Source organism: Physella acuta, unplaced genomic scaffold (assembly GCF_028476545.2).
Source record: "Physella acuta isolate Inbredline_101_S28 unplaced genomic scaffold, ASM2847654v3 ptg001232l, whole genome shotgun sequence".
NCBI classification, from domain to species: Eukaryota; Metazoa; Mollusca; class Gastropoda; family Physidae; genus Physella; species Physella acuta.
Genome location: NW_026732748.1, coordinates 96,101 through 116,836, shown reverse-complemented (window position 1 = coordinate 116,836; position 20,736 = coordinate 96,101). Strand labels below are relative to the sequence as shown.

At 33.8% G+C, this 20,736-nt stretch overlaps 1 protein-coding gene across 1 annotated transcript; it reads left to right on the top strand.

Moving 5' to 3' along the window:
• Positions 1 to 400: 400 nt before the first annotated feature.
• LOC131957320 (zinc finger protein 600-like) lies at positions 401 to 11,227 on the top strand. Its single transcript, XM_059322052.1, has 5 exons — positions 401 to 1,864; positions 2,060 to 2,284; positions 2,636 to 3,488; positions 10,209 to 10,833; positions 11,002 to 11,227. The coding sequence occupies exons 1-5, from the start codon at positions 401 to 403 to the stop codon at positions 11,225 to 11,227; spliced, it is 3,393 nt and encodes a 1,130-aa protein (XP_059178035.1).
• The last annotated feature ends 9,509 nt before the right edge of the window (positions 11,228 to 20,736 follow it).

The window sequence follows — 20,736 nt, the reverse complement described above, 5'->3', positions numbered from 1 at the left end:
AACACTTGGCCTAACACTCTTTTTTAGAAAGAAGAATTATTTAGCCATTTTTATTATATCCAAAATAGGACCCTAATGGAAAACTATGAATAAAGCACTTTTGTTATGAATGATGAGATCACAGCACCAACCTAGAGGCCAGGCAGTGGACTAAATAGTTTACTCTTCAGTTGTCATAACGCTGAGAATAACTAGTAGTGTGTGACTACTCTTAATATTAATGACACAAAAAGCCTCCATTGTAGTGGTCTTCGACATAGGTGTTATGTTAGGCTTATTGTGAAAAGAATATGCATAGCCGCATAAGTCAACATTCATGTTTTTGAAGAACATTTTTATTTATGTTTCTTGATTATTTCTAGAAATATTATTTTCAAAAAAACTATTTAATTATTTAGTTATGGAGCTTAAAGATAGAAAAAAAAGAGAAGCTGATATAGAAGTATTAACAAGTGTTTTAGAGATCAAGCAAGAACTTCATGTGGACAACCAGCCAGAAATTTTGAATATAATTCCAGCTGAATACATAAAACAAGAGGAGTTTACAGAAATTAATGATACAAAAGCAAATGTATTGTCAACATGTGAAAACAAAAATCATGATTTATTATCAGAATTTACAACACATGTAGATAATAAACCAGATAGACTTGATTTATTTTCAGTTTTTGAAGATATAAAACCTGCTGGTTTGAATGCAGGTTTAAATCTATCACTAGAGACAACCCTAACTGACAATATTTCTCATATAAAGACAGAGATATCAACTGATTTATCAGAGCTTAAGAATATTCAGATAAACAACAATGAAAATCCAACATCAAATCAGGTTGTATTTTTACAGAGGTGTAAGACAAAAAACTTAAAATCTTCAAAGCATAAAACTCTTCTAGTAAAATGTAAAGAATCACACACAGATGTGAGGTCATATGAGTGTAATTTGTGTCATAAAAAGTTTGCTACAAGAAGTAAACGAAATCAACATAAACCTATTCATTCAGGAGGGAGGCTATGTGGGTGTTATCTGTGTAATCAAAGGTTTCCCTTAACTAGTAAACTCAACCAAAATGGACAATTTCACCAAATAGTGAGAGCACAAAAGAGTGACGTGAACCATAAAATGTTAGGTTCAAAGAGGAATCTAAATCAACATAAAGCAATTCATTCAGGAGAGAGGCTGCATAAGTGTGATATTTGTCATATAAAGTTTACTAGAAGAACTAACCTAAATAAACATAAAGCTACACATTCAGCAGATAAGTCACATGACTTTAATATGTGTAATAAAAAGTTTGCTACTAGGACATATCTAAAACAACATAAAGCACTTCATTTAGGAGCAAGGTTAGAAGAATGTGAAGTCTGTCATAAAAAATTTACTACAAGAGGTAATCTAAATCAACATATAGCTATACATTCAGTGGAAAAGTCACAAAAGTGTGATGTATGTCATAAAAAATTTGCTTCAAAGAGGAATCTAAATCAACATAAAGCAGTTCATTCAGCAGAAAAGTCACATGAATGTCATGTATGTCATAAATTATTTACTTCAAAGACTCATCTAAATAAACATACAGCAATTCATTCAGAAGAAAAGCTTCATGAATGTGATGTGTGTCATAAAAAGTTTTCTAGAAAGTCTTACCTAATGGAACACAGAGCAATTCATTCAACGGAAAAGAAACATGAGTGTGATGTATGTAATAAAAAATTTGCAACAAGGACTAACCTAAATCACCATAAAGCTATTCATTCAGAAGAGTGGCTATATGAATGTGATATGTGTCATAAAAGGTTTTCTAGAAAGGCGTACTTAATGGAACACATAGCAATTCATTCAACAGAAAAGTCTCATGAGTGTGATGTATGTCATAAAAAATTTGCTTCAAAGAGGAATCTAAATAAACACAAAGCAATTCATTCAGGTAAGGGGCTACATGAATGTGATGTGTGTTGTAAAAAGTTTTCTCGAAAGTCCTACCTTAAGCTACATAAATTAATTCATTCCACTGAAAGTTTACAAGAGTGTGATGTATGTCATAAAAAATTTGTTTCAAAGAGTCATCTAAATCAACATAAAGCAATTCATTCAGCACAAAAGTTATATGAGTGTGATGTCTGTCATAAAAAGTTTACCACCAAGGGTAACCGAAATCTACATAAAACAGTTCATTCAGATGAAAAGCTACATGAATGTGATGTGTGTCATAAAAGGTTTTCTAGAAAGTCTTACCTAATGGAACACAGAGCAATTCATTCAGCAGAAAAGTCTCATGAGTGTGATGTTTGTCATAAAAAATTTGCAAAAAGGACTTACCTAAATCAACATGTAGCTATTCATTCAGTAGAGAGGCTACATGAATGTGATGTATGTCGTAAAAAGTTTTATCGAAAGTCCTACCTAAAGCTACATAAATTAATTCATTCCACTGAAAAGTTACAAGAGTGTGAAGTATGTCATAAAAAATTTGTTTCAAAGAGTCATCTAAATCACCATAAAGCAATTCATTCAGGAGAAAGTGTACATGAATGTGATATGTGTCATAAAAAGTTAACTACCAGTTATACTCTAATAAAACATAAAGCAATTCATTCAGCACAAAATTTATATGAGTGTGATGTCTGTCATAAAAAGTTTACCACCAAGGGTAACCGAAATCTACATAAAACAGTTCATTCAGAAGAAAAGCTACATGAATGTGATGTGTGTCATAAAAGGTTTTCTAGAATGTCGTACCTAATGGAACACAGAGCAATTCATTCAGCAGAAAAGTCTCATGAGTGTGATGTTTGTCATAAAAAATTTGCAAAAAGGACTTACCTAAATCAACATGTAGCTATTCATTCAGTAGAGAGGCTACATGAATGTGATGTGTGTTGTAAAAAGTTTTCTAGAAAGTCCTACCTAAAGCTGCATAAATTAATTCATTCCACTGAAAGTTTAAAAGAGTGTGATATATGTCATAAAAAATTTGCTTCAAAGAGGAATCTAAATCAACATAAAGCTATTCATTCAGGAGAGGGGCTCCATGAATGTGATGTTTGTCATAAAAAGTTTACCACCAGTGGTAACCTAAATCAACATAAAGCTGTTCATTCAGAAGAGTGGCTACATGAATGTGATGTTTGTCATAAAAAGTTTACCACCAGTGGTAACCTAAATCACCATAAAGCTGTTCATTCAGAAGAGAAGCTACATGAATGTGATGTGTGTCGTAAAAAATTTTCTAGAACGTCATACCTAAAGCAACATAAATTAATTCATTCCACTGAAAAGTTACAGGAGTGTGATGTATGTCATAAAAAATTTGTCTCAAAGAGTCATCTAAATCAACATAAAGCTATACATACAGGAGAGAGGAAACATGAATGTGATGTGTGCCATAAAAAGTTTATTACCAGTTCTACTCTAATTAAACATAAAGCAATTCATTCAGCACGAAAGTTATATGAGTGTGATGTTTGTCATAAAAAGTTTACAACCAAGGGTAACCTAAATAAACATAATTCAATCCATGCAGCACGAAAGTCATATGATTGTGATGTGTGTCATAAAAAATTTACCACCATGAGTAACCTAAATAAACATAAAACAATTCATTCAGCACAAAAGGTAACTTGAGTGTTATGTGTATCATAGAAAGTTTGCTACAAGGATTTTCCAAAAATCAACATGAAGCTATTATGGAAAAGCACCATATAAGTGTGATGTGCGTCATCAAGGGTTTTCTTAAAATAAAAACTAAATTGACATAAACTCATGGCATCACATGAGTGATTTGTGCTATTAAAAGTTTGCTACAAGGATTAATCTTTATCAACACAAAGAAAGTTATACAGCATTTGTGATTTGTGTAATAGATAGTTTCTGTTGATAATTGATTCAGAAGTAGTTCAAATTAAACATATAAATATATATATATATATATATATATATATATATATATATATATATATATATATATATATATATATATATATATATATATATATGAAATTATTTAGATTTGTGTATATTAATTCACAAAAAAAGACAATTTATTGTGTTGGTGTGTAATTACCCAGTGTGTGTAATTACTACATTATACATATTACCCTACCTGTTTTATGTTTGCTTAAAAATGTTCAACACATACTTCGACTACTTCAATATTAAGTTCAACATGTAGATGAGGTCAATTTTTTTGTCTCTCCCCCCCCCCCCCCACCCCCACCCCTTGTGCTGACTTCATACATGGATGACCCCTTTAGTGACAACATGAGTATAACAAGCAAATTATTCAAGAGAGAGGTCAAATTTATTTTCTTAATGTGTTAACACAAATCTTGATTTCTTAATGAGATCTTAAACTTGAAATAAATTAACACAAAAAAAAACAGATAAACAATGCTTTTTATCCATTTGAAAATATAAAATTTGATGTTTTAAAGCAGAGGAAATCTTTTCCTTAGAGAAAACTGTAATTGACATTTTTTTTCCAAAAAAAAAAAAGACTGCTGTGTGTCTTAGCAAGTTTACTTAAAGTTATGTCCAAAAAAAATCATAATTTTTTTTGTTCTTCACAATGTCCATTTGAAAAAGATTCCTTCTTATTACTATTAGTATTAGTAAATTAATTAGTGAAATTTTTGCATAATCTGTGTGTGTAGTTATGAATATCATCCATGTTGAGCATGATTTCATTTTTGCAATTAATTTAAATTAAATCTAGATTGTAGACCATTTGTTTTCTACTTCCTTTGATAATCTTGTTAAAACTTCATTAAAATCAAAACTTTTTTTCATAATAAAGTGTAATTGTTTTTTCCTGAAAAGTTGGTAATTTTGTATCTGTTTGTACTGCAAGAGAGCAGAGGCGTAGGTCGGGCACCCGACATGAAGTTTCAATTTTGTGACCACCTCCCATTTATATTATATTTATTCATGTTAAAAAAAAAACGTCCTTACCCCGTTGAAAAGGTTGGTGGCGCTTTTTTACCAGTCACTAGCTTTTGCTTTGTTACCACTTTGACTGTGTATAATAATTCAATACTTTAGCTTAAAATGAGCTTTTAAATATTTTTTTTACCTCTTTTGGCACCGCCTTAGTGAAGGCGCTCGGGACAGCCGCTGCAAGAGAGAGTGAGCCTTAATATATTATACTGTTGATGTAACTGATATATAACTTTTAAAAATAATGTTTGAATATTTTAAAATTTCAAATAAATCTATATATCGATATAACACTTTGGAGAGTTGATTAGAACACTCCAGGAAAGGGTTCTGATAAATCTTAAATAATCTTAATTCGTAAAGGCAGCGCCACGGGATGGTGCGATTTTTCTCGATATACAGTATATAAAAATTATAGTCGAATGCGATCTAACACCGTTCATCCGAGTGCTATGAAACTTTGGGGAGCTGATAAGAACACTCCAAGGGAGGTTTCTGTAAAACAATATATTTTTTTTTCGCAAGGTCGGCGCCATAGGAGAGTGCAATTTTTCTTTATATACGGTATATGGAAATAAAAGTCGATTGCAGTTTTACACCGTTCACCCGATCGCCGTTAAGGATGCGATTTTGGCGTCCTGGTCTTTCCCATGAGCGCTATGGCGACTACGTTCGGTCTAAACAGTGTGATAGACAATGGATAAGATGGGGCGTTATAGTCGCTCACTAAATTGAATCCGTGGCCCTGGTAGGGTGCAATTTGGCTGCGAAGACAAATTTCAGTTTTGGCCCCCAAATGCTCAGATGGCCCGCAGAGGGCTATGTAATACGTTTTACTTTAATAATCAGAAAAATTAACCAAGTTTAGACTATTATATGGGATGTTTCTTTTAGTCCGTAAAAAAAACCCATACAGTTTTGTCACTTTGCGAATGATGCAATTAGCATCTATTTTTAGACGATCCAATCAGAAATTGACATCGAGCATCTAATAATAGACCATTAGAAACGCTAACATATTGCATCAGTCACACTGATGTTTAAAACGTCAAATAATTTTTTTTCGTGTTAAAGAAAAAAATCCTGTTCATTTGTGTCACATTGTTAACAGGACGCTACTATTCGGCACTCTGGGTTATCCTATGAACATTATGGCGCCTATGTTAGTTTTAAGTAGCCAGGGACCGTACGCGGTACCTCTGCGGTAGTGTAACTGAGGGCTCCCGAGAGCGCCCCTCTACATCCTTGACACATGGGTGGTCACCGAAGTGTGTTTTACCGCATTTTTTCGCTGAGTGCTTAACGTACACTCAAGGTTTTCACGCGGTAGTATAGGTAAACCAGTGTCCCGATATTTATGATCCAAGCGCAGGCATTGTTTACATTCAAATAACTCAGTTTTAGAAAACAAGATCACTTGTCTTAAGAACATAAGATTGGTAACTCGTTGATGAAACCCATCTTACATTATCCGTCAGACTTACTTCAATAGGCCATGTCGCTGATAGAAGCCTTCAATGATTTGCAGCTTAATGAATACATATACCAACAACAGAAAATTCAAATAATAGCGTCTAATTAGAAGAGGTTCCCACACCCCCCAGAAATATAAAGTGCCCTCCCCCCAAACAGGAGAAAAAAGTCTGAAAGAAACACTGCTAATTAGATTTAGTAGGCTACCACAGGGTGTTGCTGTGGCGATGTTAATAAAAACTAGTTTGCACAGATATATTTTATAACAAAAATTCACAATGTTACTGAATTTAAAAAGTCTCATTATTTTAATTATTAAAATATTAGGCCTAATTAATCTTTAAAATTTAATGTTAAAGGTTAGTGTAAGTAAATGTTAGGTCATACCAAGGGTGAGCAAAGTGCGGCCCACGGGCCAGAGTTTTTTGTGGCCCGCCAGACATTTAGAAACCCTGCCTTGAACTGAGATTTGCTTCATGTCCGCTACCAAATTAAGTGAAGCCATGAATCCTCAGAAAAAGCAAAACATTGGTGATGAATCCCTGTGTGTTTAATGAAGAATATGCACACAAAAATGTGGGTATAGTTAAGCTTTAAAAAAAAACAAAGTTTCAAGCATAAGACGCAGACAGTGATGTCATTTCATTGCATTTTGCATTAGGAAAGCATGTGTAAAGCTGCACTTGACTTAACGCATGTGATAGAACCTGTTGTAAGCGTGGTTAACCTGCTTTTAAACAATTGTATTAAATGCAACCAAGCTCATTTACTTAGGCAACCATCTTGTTTAAGTTGGTTTTTTTTTTGGTAAAAATATAGTAAGAGATTCAGGTGAAACCACTCTAACTTACAGATGGCCGCTTTTTATATAGTAAATGTTGCTCGCAAACACTGCTGTTCAGTTATCTATAATATTTGACTCAAATATCACACTTTACTTCTTTTTAAGCCTTAACAATGAGTCGTTTTTGCACATTATTAGCCTCAGCCAATTTTACACACCTAAAACGATAGATTACCTATTTTTTTTTCCAGCACCATCTATTGATTTGTTTTTTTTTATTGTTTTTTTTTTAAGGATTTGTCCCTGACTTGATAATTGATGGTAATTTATTGTTGAATTATGTTAAATCTTGCATAGATTTTAGTACTTTTAAAAAAAATAATATTATTAGCCTAGTAGGAATAGTAGGCCCTAATATTAGATTCTGCGATAATCTATCGCCAATAGATACAAGGCTTGTAATGTGAAAAGAAGGTGCCTAATTAAATGTTGGTAATTATTTCACATTTTTAGGAGGATGTATGTTTTGAAAATTACAAAAATGTTTCCAATTTCCATTATGTACCTGTTTTTAAACAATTGTATTACAACTTTTCAGTAATAAATATAGACTAGCAATGTTTTCATCAGATGCAACTAAAACTCGTTTACTTTGACAGCCATCTTGTTTCAGTTTTTTTTTTGTTAAACCACTCTAGTTTACAGATGGCCGCTGTCTATAGCAAATCTCTCTCGCAAACACTGCTGTTTTACACAAGCTTTTATTTAACTTACTGTCTCTGTCTGTAAGTTGTCAGTCTGTCTAGATCAAAACGCCCGAGGGAAATTACGGGCACTTCTAACTGACAGATACGGTTCGTAGTTGGTACCTGGGTTTAAGAAGACAATTCAACATACATTAAATTTGACTTAATTGGTTGCCTAATTACTTTTTTATGAATGAATTAAAATCATGTCCAAATTAGTAGGCTGTCTCATCAAACTAATCCACACTATTATACACGTGTCATCATATTCATTAGGTGCGCAATGGTTTTTAGTTATGCAACTCTATTATAAATTTTAAAAATTTAATGTACTGAAAAAGAAATTCATAAAAACGTTTTAATAACAAGCTTTTATGTAATAATGCACTAAAAAGTAGAAAATAAATTATACACTACTATTTAAATAACTATAAAGAAAAGCGTGGATCACTTTAGTATATATTGGATACCTTTACTGATATTTAGGAAGAAACCCACGCTTTTTTAAAATAGTTATTTAAATAGTATTGTATAGGGGTCAGCGTGGTCGAGTCGGTAAAGCTCATGGTTGCTAAACCGAAAAGTCCCTAGTTCGAACCCTCGGGCAGATGAGTCTCGTTAGCTGGGGACTGCCGTTCTTCTAGGAGAGACAACTCCAAATTCAAACTACTGCTGTCTTGTAGTTTGTTCTTAGTTGGACAAAGGCTATGGAAGCAAATCCAAAACAGAAAGGCAGGCTGAAATCGGAGTCAACGGCCTATATGGCGCATAACCTGTTGACACGTATCCTTAATTGTGATGGAGGCGTGGTCGAGTCGGCAAAATCTCATGGTTGATAAATTCGAGTTGCAGTTCAAACCCTCTGGTAGATAAGGCTCGATACCCTCCAACACTAAAAATTAAGAACGAACAAGAAGAAGAAGTAGTGTATAATTTTTTAACTTACTGTCTCTGTCTGTCGTCAGTTAGATCGAAACGGCAGAGCAAAAATTTCGAGCACTTCTGACTGACAGATTCGGTTCAAAGTTGGCACGTGGGTCAAGACATGAAGACAATGCAATCTGACATTAAATTTGACTTATTGGATGTATAATTAATTTTTTATGAATTGATTAAAATTGTGTCCAAATTAGTAGGCAGTCTCTTCCAGCTATTCCGCACTAATATACACGCAGTCATGCAACTCTATTGCATTAAAAAAAAATCTGTCTTATATTGATATATTTAACCATTGTTTTTGGTTTATTATTCAGTTATCTATCATATTGGAGAAATATGCATTCCAAACAACAGCTGTCAATGAAAGAAACAATGTTTGCATGACATTCCTAGTCCAGTCCATGTATTTCATTAATTAATTGGTAATGTAACCTTAGGCCCAAGGCTAATATCAACTTTAATGTATCACGCCCTTTAAATCTTAATAATAGAAACATTAACATAAATATATCAAGGAAGACCAATAAAAGTAATATTAATGTAAATTAAACTATCATAATTAAAAAACCACTACATAGTATAAACAGACGTACATTTTTATGTCAGGCAATTGAGTGTTATTTTTGTTAATGATGTTGTACAGCTACATTTGCTTTGATAACCAAAACAAATATTTAAGAAATACAGTACAAAGAAAATGAATTAGGCATAAAACCAAAAATTGGAATAATTAAGTATGATAAAATGTGTCCAATAATTTTTTGTTCTATTTTCTACTATCCCAAATCTCTTAACCACAGCGACCTATGACTTCAAGGTATTTAAGATTTTGTAGCAACGTTGTTTCTGTATTTATATAGCTTTATACATTTGTATCATTATATCTCCTTTAATCTGGTATTTGTAATTATTTTGACATGTTGTTGCATGTATATGTTAAAGCTTAATTTGAAAAACAACTAACCCTATCATTAACTGCTTATGTCAGCATACATATTTCTGAAAAAAAAAGTATTATTTTTGTAAAAGTAAAGTTCCCTTTCAAACCTGATTATCTATGGGCATGTGAAGTAGAGTTCATCTGTTTCTGTAACCTCTGCATATGAAGGGATAGTTGGGTCAGCACTATGCCCAGCCACCTTTACTTTCCCTAACATGAGTTAGGTACCCATAAGAGCTGAGTGTACTCAGGGACGTTCTACTAACTTGAACCTGAATTCGAACTTGAGACTTTCTGGTTAGCAGTCTAACTCTCTACCACTAGGCCACCCTGTCCCATATTTATTATTGTCTAGAGATATTATTTCATTTTTTTTTTAAATCATTCTTTCAGCTAAAGAAATGGAAGAAAGAGCAGCTGATTTAAAAGAATTACCAAGTATTTTAGGAGTGAAACATGAACAATCTGAGAAAACCAATGCATATATTGCCAATGTAATTTCAACTGGAAACATAAACCCAGAGGGATTTACAGAATGTTCATCTTTTTATGACACAAAACCACATTTATTTTCCACATCTGAAAACAAAAATCCTGATGTACTATCAGAATTTAAAACAAGTGAAGACCAAAAATCTTTTGAAGATGTAAAACCTGATGTTTTAAAAGTAGAAGTAAACTTTTTGCCAGTGGCAAATCTAAATGAAAATCTTTCTCACATAAAGACAGAGATATTAAATAATATAGAAGAGGTCAAGGATACGTTTATAAACATGGATAATTCAATATTTGATCAGTCAGAGTTGTTACAGAAATGTAACAATCAAAACTTAACTATTTTAAAGCATAGAAGTCTTCTAGTAAAATGTGAAGAAACACACACAGATGTAAGATTAAATGAGCATGATCTATGCGATAAAATTTTTTCTAGAAGTGCTCATTTGAAAAGAAATAATTTAACTCATTCTGAAGAGAAGTCACATGACTGTGATGTGTGTCATAAAAAGTTTACAAGAAGGTATGCTCTAAAAGAACATCAAGTTATTCATTCAGGAGAAAAGCTACATGAGTGTGATGTGTGTCATAAAAGGTTTGCAAGAAAGTTTAGACTAACCAAACATAAAACAATTCATTCAGCAGAAAATGCACATGAGTGTGATGTATGTCATAAAAAATTTGCAACAAGGACTCGCCTATATCACCATGAAGCTAATCATTCAGAAGAGTTGCTATATGAATGTGATGTGTGCCATAAAAAATTAGTTACCAGTTCTTCTCTAATTAAACATAAAGCTATTCATTCAGCACGAAAGTCATATGACTGTGATGTGTGCCATAAAAAGTTTACTGCCAGTTCTTCTCTAATTAGACATAAAGTAATTCATTCTGCTTTTAAGTCACATAAGCCATAAAAGGTTTTCTAGAAAGTCGAACATACAGATACATAAAGAAATTCATTCAGTGGAAAAGCCTCATGAGTGTGATGTTTGTCATAAAAAATTTACATAAAGCTATTCATACAGGAGAGAGGAACCATGAATGTGATGTGTGCCATAAAAAGTTTATTACCAGTTCTTCTTTAATCAAACATAAAGCAATTCAATATGAAAGTTATATAAGTGTGATGTCTGTCATAAAAAGCTGACTACCAAGAGTAACCTAAAGCAACATAAAACAATTCATTCAGCACAAAAGGTTACTTGAGTGTTATGTGTGTCATAGAAAGTTTGTTACAAGGATTTTCCAAAAATCAACATGAAGCTATTCATTATGGAAAAGTACCATATAAGTGTGATGTGCGTCATCAAGGGTTTTCTTAAAATAAAAAATTAAATCTACATAAAAAATGCATGTCATTGCATGAGTGAATTATGCTATTAAAAGGAGTAAACTTTATCAACACAAAGCAAGTTATACAGCACAGGTGGCATGAGTATAATTTGTGGCATAAAAAGTTTCGTTTGATAATGACTCTAAAATGCCACCAATTAATTGATTCAGAAGTAGGTCAAATTAAACTTTTGTAAATAAAATAAAGTTTGTATGAACAAATTCATTCATTCATAGATTAAATTATGTTTCTATAGTGTAAATTTCTGTAAGCGGTCATCCATTTATGACGTCCACTAAAATGTTATCCACTTATGTTGAACCACTCCGCTCCCCCCCCCTTCCCCATGGACGACCACAACTTTGTAGATCTTGCAAAACAATAATACCAATTTACTATTTCAATAATATGTATTGTATACCTAAAAACTGATTTATATATATAGGAAATATTTTAGATCTGTGTAAATTAATTCTTAAATGGATGACCCCTAAGCAACAGAGACAACATGAGTATAAAGTGTTTCATAATAGTTTGCTTTTATCAAGCAAACTATTCAAGAGAGAGGCCAAATTTGTGTTCTTTTTGTAAAAAACAGTCTTGATTTCTTTATGAGACCTTAAACTTGAAATAAATTAAAACAAAAAACCCACAGATAAACAATATATTTATCCATTTGAAAATATAAAACTTGTTGTTTGAAAGCAGAAATCTTTTCCTTACAGAAAACTGTAAATGGCGTTTTCTTTTAAAAAAAAAAGACTGCTGTGTATCTAAGCAAAGTTTACTTAAAAAGAGAGGTCATAATCTATTTCATTTTTTTTTTGTGCTTCACCATGTCCATTTGAAAAATATTCCTTCTTATTACTTTTAGTGAAAATGTTAGTGAAATTTGCATGATCTGTGTGTAATATATATTTATGATGTTGTGAATGATTTCATTTTTGCAATTAATTTAAATTAAATCTAGATTTTTGTTTTCTACTTCCTTTTAATAATCTTGTTAAAACTGGAATCCGGACAAAAGGCCGACATGAACAAAAGGCCGACATGGACAAAAGGCCGACATGGACAAAAGGCCGACAAGTTTTATAAAACAACAAACTACAATTACGCACTTGTTTAATTTTTATTGAAAACCAGTTACATAATGATAAAGGTATATTATAAAATAGAAAAAATAGGGCCTAGTATGTCAAATTGTATGCTATGCCACGTAAAAATTCAAGTGTAGTTGAAAAAAATATGAACAAATCCAAGGGCACAAATATAATCTACGCTATAAAAACTGAATTTTTTAAAACATTGTGCATCCAGGTGCAGTTCGCGCCCCCGCCCCATGATGTAACTGTACCAATACCCCAGAGAATTTTAACAAGTAATGTTATAAGCTGTTGCTAATGTAGTAAAAGACATCACTACCAATTGATTTCAGTTTTTAAAAAGTTTGTTGACTAGACTGCACTGTAGTTACTTTGTTACATTTTGTCTAATGTCATGTGTCAACTTGCCCCACCTACATATATAAATATAACATATTTTCTGTTTATACAACATGTAGGCATACTTGTATTTTGTTTATTAATATCAAATGTTTCTTTTTAACACTAACAAAAAACAAATAAAAAAACTTACCAATTTCGGCACACTTGTATCAAAATCACAACAGAATTAATGGATCCAACGAATATAGAATACACTTTTTTCACGCAATTCGCAATGGACGAAACTAAAATATAATTCAACGCTTTGTCGGTATTTAACATGTAGTTCAGTCAAAGCACGTGATCGTTCTACTTTATTTGGTTTCTTTGAGAAATATGGTGGTAACACCACCTTTCTGGTTATCCTTTGTACACTCCCGTCATCTCCAGTCGCATGGACCCCATTGTTCACCTTGTTCGCAACTAGAATGGTCTCTTGGCGTTCTACCTTGTTGCATGTGGGCGATGATGCGACGGCTTTTGGCTTGGTTCTTTGATGATAGTCTCACCTCGTTGACATAGAAGGAGCTATGAAAAACAGCAGTGACCGCATTTCGCAAAAATTAGGTGTTGATCCTTTGTGTTTAAGACACTCACGTAATCTTCAGTCGCTTGGATCGGATGGTTCACCTTATATGGGTAGCAACTAGAATAGTCTCTTCTCTTGAACGTTTCACCTTATTTCTTGCCGTATTTTGATGGTTGTCAAGATAGCAGCTATGCAGTAACATATATTTTGCGATATTAGTATTTTTTTTATACTTTTCTGCCTTATGGCTGTCGGCCTTATGTCCTGTCGGCCTTATGTCTTGTCTGCCTTTTGGCTGTCGGCCTTTTGTCCTACACCCGTTTAAACTTCATTAAAATTAAAACTTTTTACATAATAAAGTTTGTTTTTTTTCCTGAAAAGCTGGTAATTTTGTATCTGTTTGTACTGCAAGAGAGCTGAGGTGTAGCGACCCATATCAGGCACCCGACATGAAGTTTCAATTTTGTGACCACCTCCCATTTATATTGTATTTATTCATGTTAGTGCAAAAAACACTCTTCCACAATTGAACATTTTGGCGGCGCTTTTTAACCAGTCACTAGTTTTTGCTTTGGTGCCACACTTTGACTGTGAATAATAATTTAATACTTTAGGTTGAAATGAGCTTTTAAATATTTTTTACCTCTTTTGGCACCCCCTTAGTGATGGCGCTCTACCCGCCCTCCCCTAGCTATACCACTGAGTGAGACTTAGCTTTAATATTAATCTGATATAACTTTTGAAAATAGTGTTTAAATATTATTTTAATAATAAATATTCCAAATAATTAATTAATATTTCGTTACTGTAAAAGACATGTCCGCAAACTTGATATTCACAATCTTAGAATCATGAGCTAATAACAAACAATATTAGTTCAATGGGTTTCTTTTCTGAGTGATATCGGTTATTTATTCCTTAATCCGATGTGAATTTTTCCGATTTTAGTCTTCAATAATCTAGAATTAGGAGAGAGTGCGTGTGTGAGTTGAATTTACCCTAGAGTCTTGTTAACCCCGGTGTGTTCATGTATAGTTATCCTAAGGTCGAATGCGGTATAAAAGCTGGAGTGAATGATTGTTAGGGGTTAGTTGGTAGCGGTTAGGTCGAGGGCTACTCTGGAATGTGAATATTGGAGACCGAATAAAAGTATTGAACGTAAACACGAGTCGTTCTTGAGTTGAAACTAACCGCCGCAAACATATTTTGTATTGTTGCTTAGAAATGTGTGATGAGGTGAAGGGGGGGGGGATAGATGTTAAGACGTCACACTATAAAAAAGCAATGTTAGAAAAAGAATTTTAGACGTTATTTCGATTTTAGAAAACTGTTTTAATAAATTGTAATAGGAATTGATTAAAATACTCTAGACAGAGTTCAGACAAGATTTTGGAAAAATATCGATGTTTAAAAAAAAAATTCAACTGCAATTTTGAAGGGGGTTGTAGGCTGAGGTGTGACGTCATTTTAGTGGGGGGTGTCTGGTTTTTTGTGAAAATGTGTGACGGAGGGGGGGGGGGGTAAAATCGTCAAAAAAAGCGTGACGTCATTTATGAATGACCCCTTTTAGCTATTAAATGGTAGTTTTGGTAGCGGACTTTATTCAGATTATCTACAAACGCACATTTTTTTTCATTCTGTTCATATTCGTGTTCTGTGTTAGCACAGCATAAATGGGAGTCTAATGAACTGGGTTGGATGTACTATGTGTGAAAGATGGTGTGACGAGGTGTGTTTGAGTAGTGCTAGGACTGTTTCAGAAGATTTTGTTTGTAATTAAAATTACTTAATAAAAAAATAAATTACACTTTTTAGAATTGTTTATACTTTTACACTTTTTGCAAGTACAACAATCCATGAATACATGTTACAGAATATATCTGCTGCTGACAAGATTATATACCAATTCACAATGACACAGCTCACGTTTGTAAAAACATGAGCGGGCTAGATTTTTAAAATTAACTAGACTACCCGTTATCTAGTTAGATAACTGTGGGTTTCGGGGGTCATCCATAAATGACATCACGTCTGTCAGCACTTATCATCCCAAAATAACCAGACCCCACATTCAAAAAGGCGTTTTTAATATTTTAAAAACTCTACTAAACTCTACTTCACCTGCCCAGTGTCCCGCCAAGTCTCAGACATGTTTGACATTTAAAAAAAAAAAAGATTCCTGCCGAGCATGGCTCTGACCACACTATCCCTTCATATGCTGAGAATATAGAAACAGGTGAACTCTACTTCACCTGCCCTGTGCCCCGCGAGGTCCCGATTGTCAACCTTATCATTCACATGTAGGCCTTAAGAAAAAAATAATTGAAAACATTGTTGTAAAAATAAAATAAATCTTTTTCTATTACTAAAGTCATTGTTCTAAAATTTTATAATTAATGTGGTTAATCTACCTATGAATATATCAATAAATTAATTAACGGCTTTAAATTACTTTGTAATTAACAGTGTGTTTAAGAAAGAACAATATTTACCACCCAAAACCTATTTTACAGCTCTACACATAATGCATATTCTCCCCAATAACAAATCAAAAAACAAACAAACAAAATAATGAGTTATCAAACGTCACTATTCAGTCAAAGTTTAGCCATTGTTCTAAAACTTTAAAATTATTGTGGTTAATCTACCTATGAATAAATCAATAAATTAATTAATGTCTTTAAATAAATGTGTGATTAACAGTCTGTCTGCAATCAAAAATTATTCTCTACCTACATACTATTTTACAGCCCCCCATATAGAGCAGTTTCCTTACAGTACCAAATCAGACAAACAAACAAATAAATATTCAAACATGTAAACAAACTTGAGTTTTAGTAGTTTATAGATAGATAGATGTCGACTGAGACGGGATTTTCCTCTCGCTAACGAGAGCGGGCGATGACAGTAGCACAGCAACGATGTTAGGATTTTTTTAAATAGATAGATCTAGATATAGATATATCTATCTTATTAGTATCTATATATACAATAAAATCTAGATAAAAAATAACAACATACAACACTCGTGTTAAAGGGTACTGCTACATGCTTGTTTGTTTTAAAACAAAACAAGTTAATAAAAAGTCTAGTGACAATTTAAGCGCAATTTCCTTAATTATTTTTTTAGAATTCACAGATCTACGTAAAAATCCTTTCGAACCTCCGCTCATTCGCTATGGTAAAATCCTTTCGAACCTCAGCGCTTTGCGCTAAAAACCTACACGATGCTCAGTTTAAATTTTAAAAAATCCTTTCCAACCTCCGCTCATTCGCTATGGTAAAATCCTTTCGAACCGCAGCTTTGCGCTAAAAACCTACACGATGCTCAGTTTAAATGTTCTTAATTAATTTTTTGTGACCGAACGAAAGGATATTTTTGAAAACTTTCTTCGGCAATATTGGTCTAAATTATGGCAGGAATCGATTGGTAAATGTTTCAAGTCGCTAATTGGTCTGGTTGCCGAGATATGGGCCAAAAACTGCATTTTTTCGAGGTTTTTTGGCTTTTCCGGGAAATCCAGGAAGGAATTCCGGGAATTTTTTGGCCCACAATCATCCTTGGAACTTGCTTAACATATTTGCTTTGGAACTAGTCCTCGATATTGCTTCGTTGAGGAGGAGATGCGACTTAAAGCTGCGGACATCCATCCATCCATCCATTCCCAAAAATGACGAGTTAATAATCGCAATTCTCCAGAATGGAAATTGCGCTAAAAAAATAATTAAAATAAATAAAGATGAACAAAATATGATAAAAAACTTTTTTATTTACCCTTGATTCCGCAGGTATGTCTCGCATTACCTTCTCGCATTTTCCCGACTCGCCATTTCGCGTCTCGCAATTTCCCAACACCCCCAGGACGTAACAACTGGGAGGGGGGAGGATTTTGGTAACGAGGATGTGGGGTTCAGAAAGTGATCACACACTCCTTATTTTTACCACGTTTTTCTTAACTCAGCTTCGCGTTTGTTTATGGATTTGTTTGTTGTTAAAATTGACAACGAAAATTAGCCCACTTCTGATTGCTCTAGAGATCTGAAATTCGGCATGCAGGCTATTTTCGCCTAACAATTTCAGATGCAATCATAAAAACTAGCAATTAGAGACCTAAATTAGCTTAATTAAATTACGCCCCTTCTCTGTTTAAAGCGTCGCAATACAGTTGGGCAACAACACCTGACGTACGCAAATGTATGAGGAAGACATTCCAGATGTCAAAATCGATTTTGGTCCCCCGTACGGTGAGAAAATAGTTCAGCCAAAGTCTGTTCAGTTTGATGCTGTAAGAAATAAAGGAAAGGTTGAACGACGACAGCTCCCATTGATTCTGTGCTGGGCGTGCACAGTTCACAAAATGCAAGGATGTACCATGGACAAAGCCGTCGTGAACCTAGGAAGCAAGCTCTTTGCGGATGGACAGGCTTACGTCGCATTAAGCAGAGTTCGCTCGTTGGAAGGATTGCGTATCGAAGAATTGGATCTCGCGAAATTAGCAGGAAGAAAACCTTGCAATGAAGATGCTATCCGTGAAATGGAGAGAATGCGGAACCATCAGCCCCAGAATCGAGCACAGCAAAATTAATCATTTTAGTTTCATTTCAGCCTCTTTTTTTTATGTTTTACAGTGTAATGCTTAAGGTGGGTGGAGAATCGACAGTTAATCTGTGTTATGTAGTCATCTGTGTGCTTTGTTTTGATGGTGATGATGACTGCAGTGAGAGGTTCAAATAAAACGCCAACACAATTTCAGCTGAACAACTTTAATGGTTACTACTCTAGTCTTGTATAAAAAAAGGAAATGATCTTGAACATTAATAGTGACCAGCTTTAGGGGCTAGCCCTATCACACAATACAAAAACACAACTACATCCTCGCAAGCCTAGCGTTCAACTGTCCTATCTTGACCCTTTGGGTTCCTTTACCCCTGCATGACCCCGGCATTCCAGCGAGGGGGAGGGACGGGCGCCTGCAAAATCCTAGGTGGGACTGATGCATTGTGTCCCAGTACAGGTGTGGGGGTGGGGAGGGCAGTACACGCTGTCACAGTTCAGGTGTGGGACAGGAGGGGGGTGGGGTAGATACCCACTAGCGGTGGGACGAGGGGGGGGGTGGACTCAGTTATAACAATCTGTTCGAGGAGGGATGGACGGTGGGCCAACTACCTAAAAACATTCAAAAACCTTTTGATCCTTTTTATTTTGATAAAAATCCTCTAAATTTTTATGTATTTAAAAACACTTAGTCAAGTCATACTTAATCAAGTCATTAGATAAAGTAGAAAATAAACTATATAAAAAACTTTTTAAAAACCAGGTTTTTCATGTGTAGCAACGGACTAAAAAGGAGAAAATAAAATACTTTAAAAAATTTAAAAAAAAAAAAAAAACCACGTTTTTCTTGTGGACTAAATCGGGCAGATTTATGATTAAAGCGAAAAGCACACAACACACGAATTTTGGAAATTTGATGGTGAACGTACCCACATTTTTTGTCATCAAATGTATGAACAGTCATCACAAAGAACCTGCACAGCTCGAGGAAGCACAAATTCTACGAGTAGTCATTGGTAGATCCCCTAGGGTCGGAAGAAAAATTTATTTTCTACTTTTTAGTCCACAAGAAAAACGTGTTTTTTTTTTTTTTTTAATTTTTTAAAGTATTTTATAAAGTAACTAGGCATGCTGCCCAGCTTCGCTTAGGCTTTCGAAAACATTGAGAATTTGAATGCTTAATTAATTCGCCCGAGGGTCGGTCTACGACCTCAAGAGTTATGAAGAGGTTCCTCCGTGGACATTTTTTTTCGATTTATAGCTCATATAAGGCACCGGTCAGTAGAGGTCAGTTTTGACCCCCTCATCGTAGACTTTTCGGCCAACCGGCCCCCGTGTTCTGTCGCCCCAAGGCAAGATCCTGCCAAATTTGAAGCGCCTGCGGCGCCGGGAAGTGCTCTATCAGACACCCGACAATCTAGTTCTAGATCTAGAATCCTAATAGAATTTTTTTTTTTAAGTTTAGCCCGAGCATAATAAAAAAAAATACATTAACCAAGTTGACTTGGTGTGTCTCGAAACCGCACCACCTGCGTGGTTTATAGTACACTAACATCTCCGCTAATTAGGCACCTTATAAAATACGGAGAATGAAACACGTATTTTAAAATCTTAACTTACGCGAATATGCCTATTCTTTCAAATAAAATTTTTTATCCCAAATTAGCCAGTTCCAAACAAAGATTTTGTATAAAATAAATAAGTCTTGAAATAGTTTAGTCCTAATATAGAAATTTATTTTTGGAATTGATTTTAGAGAAGTTAGAGTCTAAATCTAGATCTTAGCGTCTACGTCTAGATCTAGTTATTGCGTAGATTTAGATTTAGTCTAGATCTAGAATCTCTAGATCTAGAATCCAAATACATAAAATAAATTTTATGAGTTTAGTCCGGAAAAATTGTATTGTATACATTTCATAGTGTACGTAGATCTAAATCAAATTTGAATGAAATAGTTCATTTCTTTTTATTCTAAACACGGCAGATGACGTCATTAGTTAATGTATAAGCAATAGTGACGTCACAGTTTTATGCGTTCTTTTTACACATCTATTAATGCTTTTCCGGTTGCATAAATAAAATTGTTTTTCTACATTCGAATACGCCTTTATTTTTTATTTTTCTTCTTTAAATAAAATTGTGGTTATACATTTAAAACATCTAACATATTATTTTCAACAAAAGTCCGTATAAAGTTCTCCATATATCGCTGCCGTTTCTGACGTGATGTCCGGCGAAAATATTTTGCGGACAGACAGAGAGAGAGAGAGGTGCGAACGTGGGGTTTTATAGATTTAGATGTCTCAACAAACTAGGCTATCCGTATGATTAAAAAATATTATCCAATCAGCATCCTTGTTACGTCTACCTTTCGCGATTTTCATCTTAGAATAAGGAAAGACAACAACACTGTTCTAAAAATAAACCATCGAATCAAACCAGCGAAGAGATTTTATCAATTTATTTTCTGAACGTAGTATGTCATAGAAGACACAACGTAGACAGCTGTCTATGTTAGGGGT

Bases quoted from the DNA above. Each gene is read 5' to 3' on its own strand.
- LOC131957320 (XM_059322052.1), top strand. From the start codon at position 401: ATGGAGCTTAAAGATAGAAAAAAAAGAGAAGCTGATATAGAAGTATTA. The intron at 2,285-2,635 runs GTTTGTCATAAA...TGTCATAAAAAG, and splicing joins AAAAGTCTCATGAGTGTGAT to TTTACCACCAAGGGTAACCG. The intron at 3,489-10,208 runs GTAACCTAAATA...TCATTCTTTCAG, and splicing joins TAAAAAGTTTACAACCAAGG to CTAAAGAAATGGAAGAAAGA.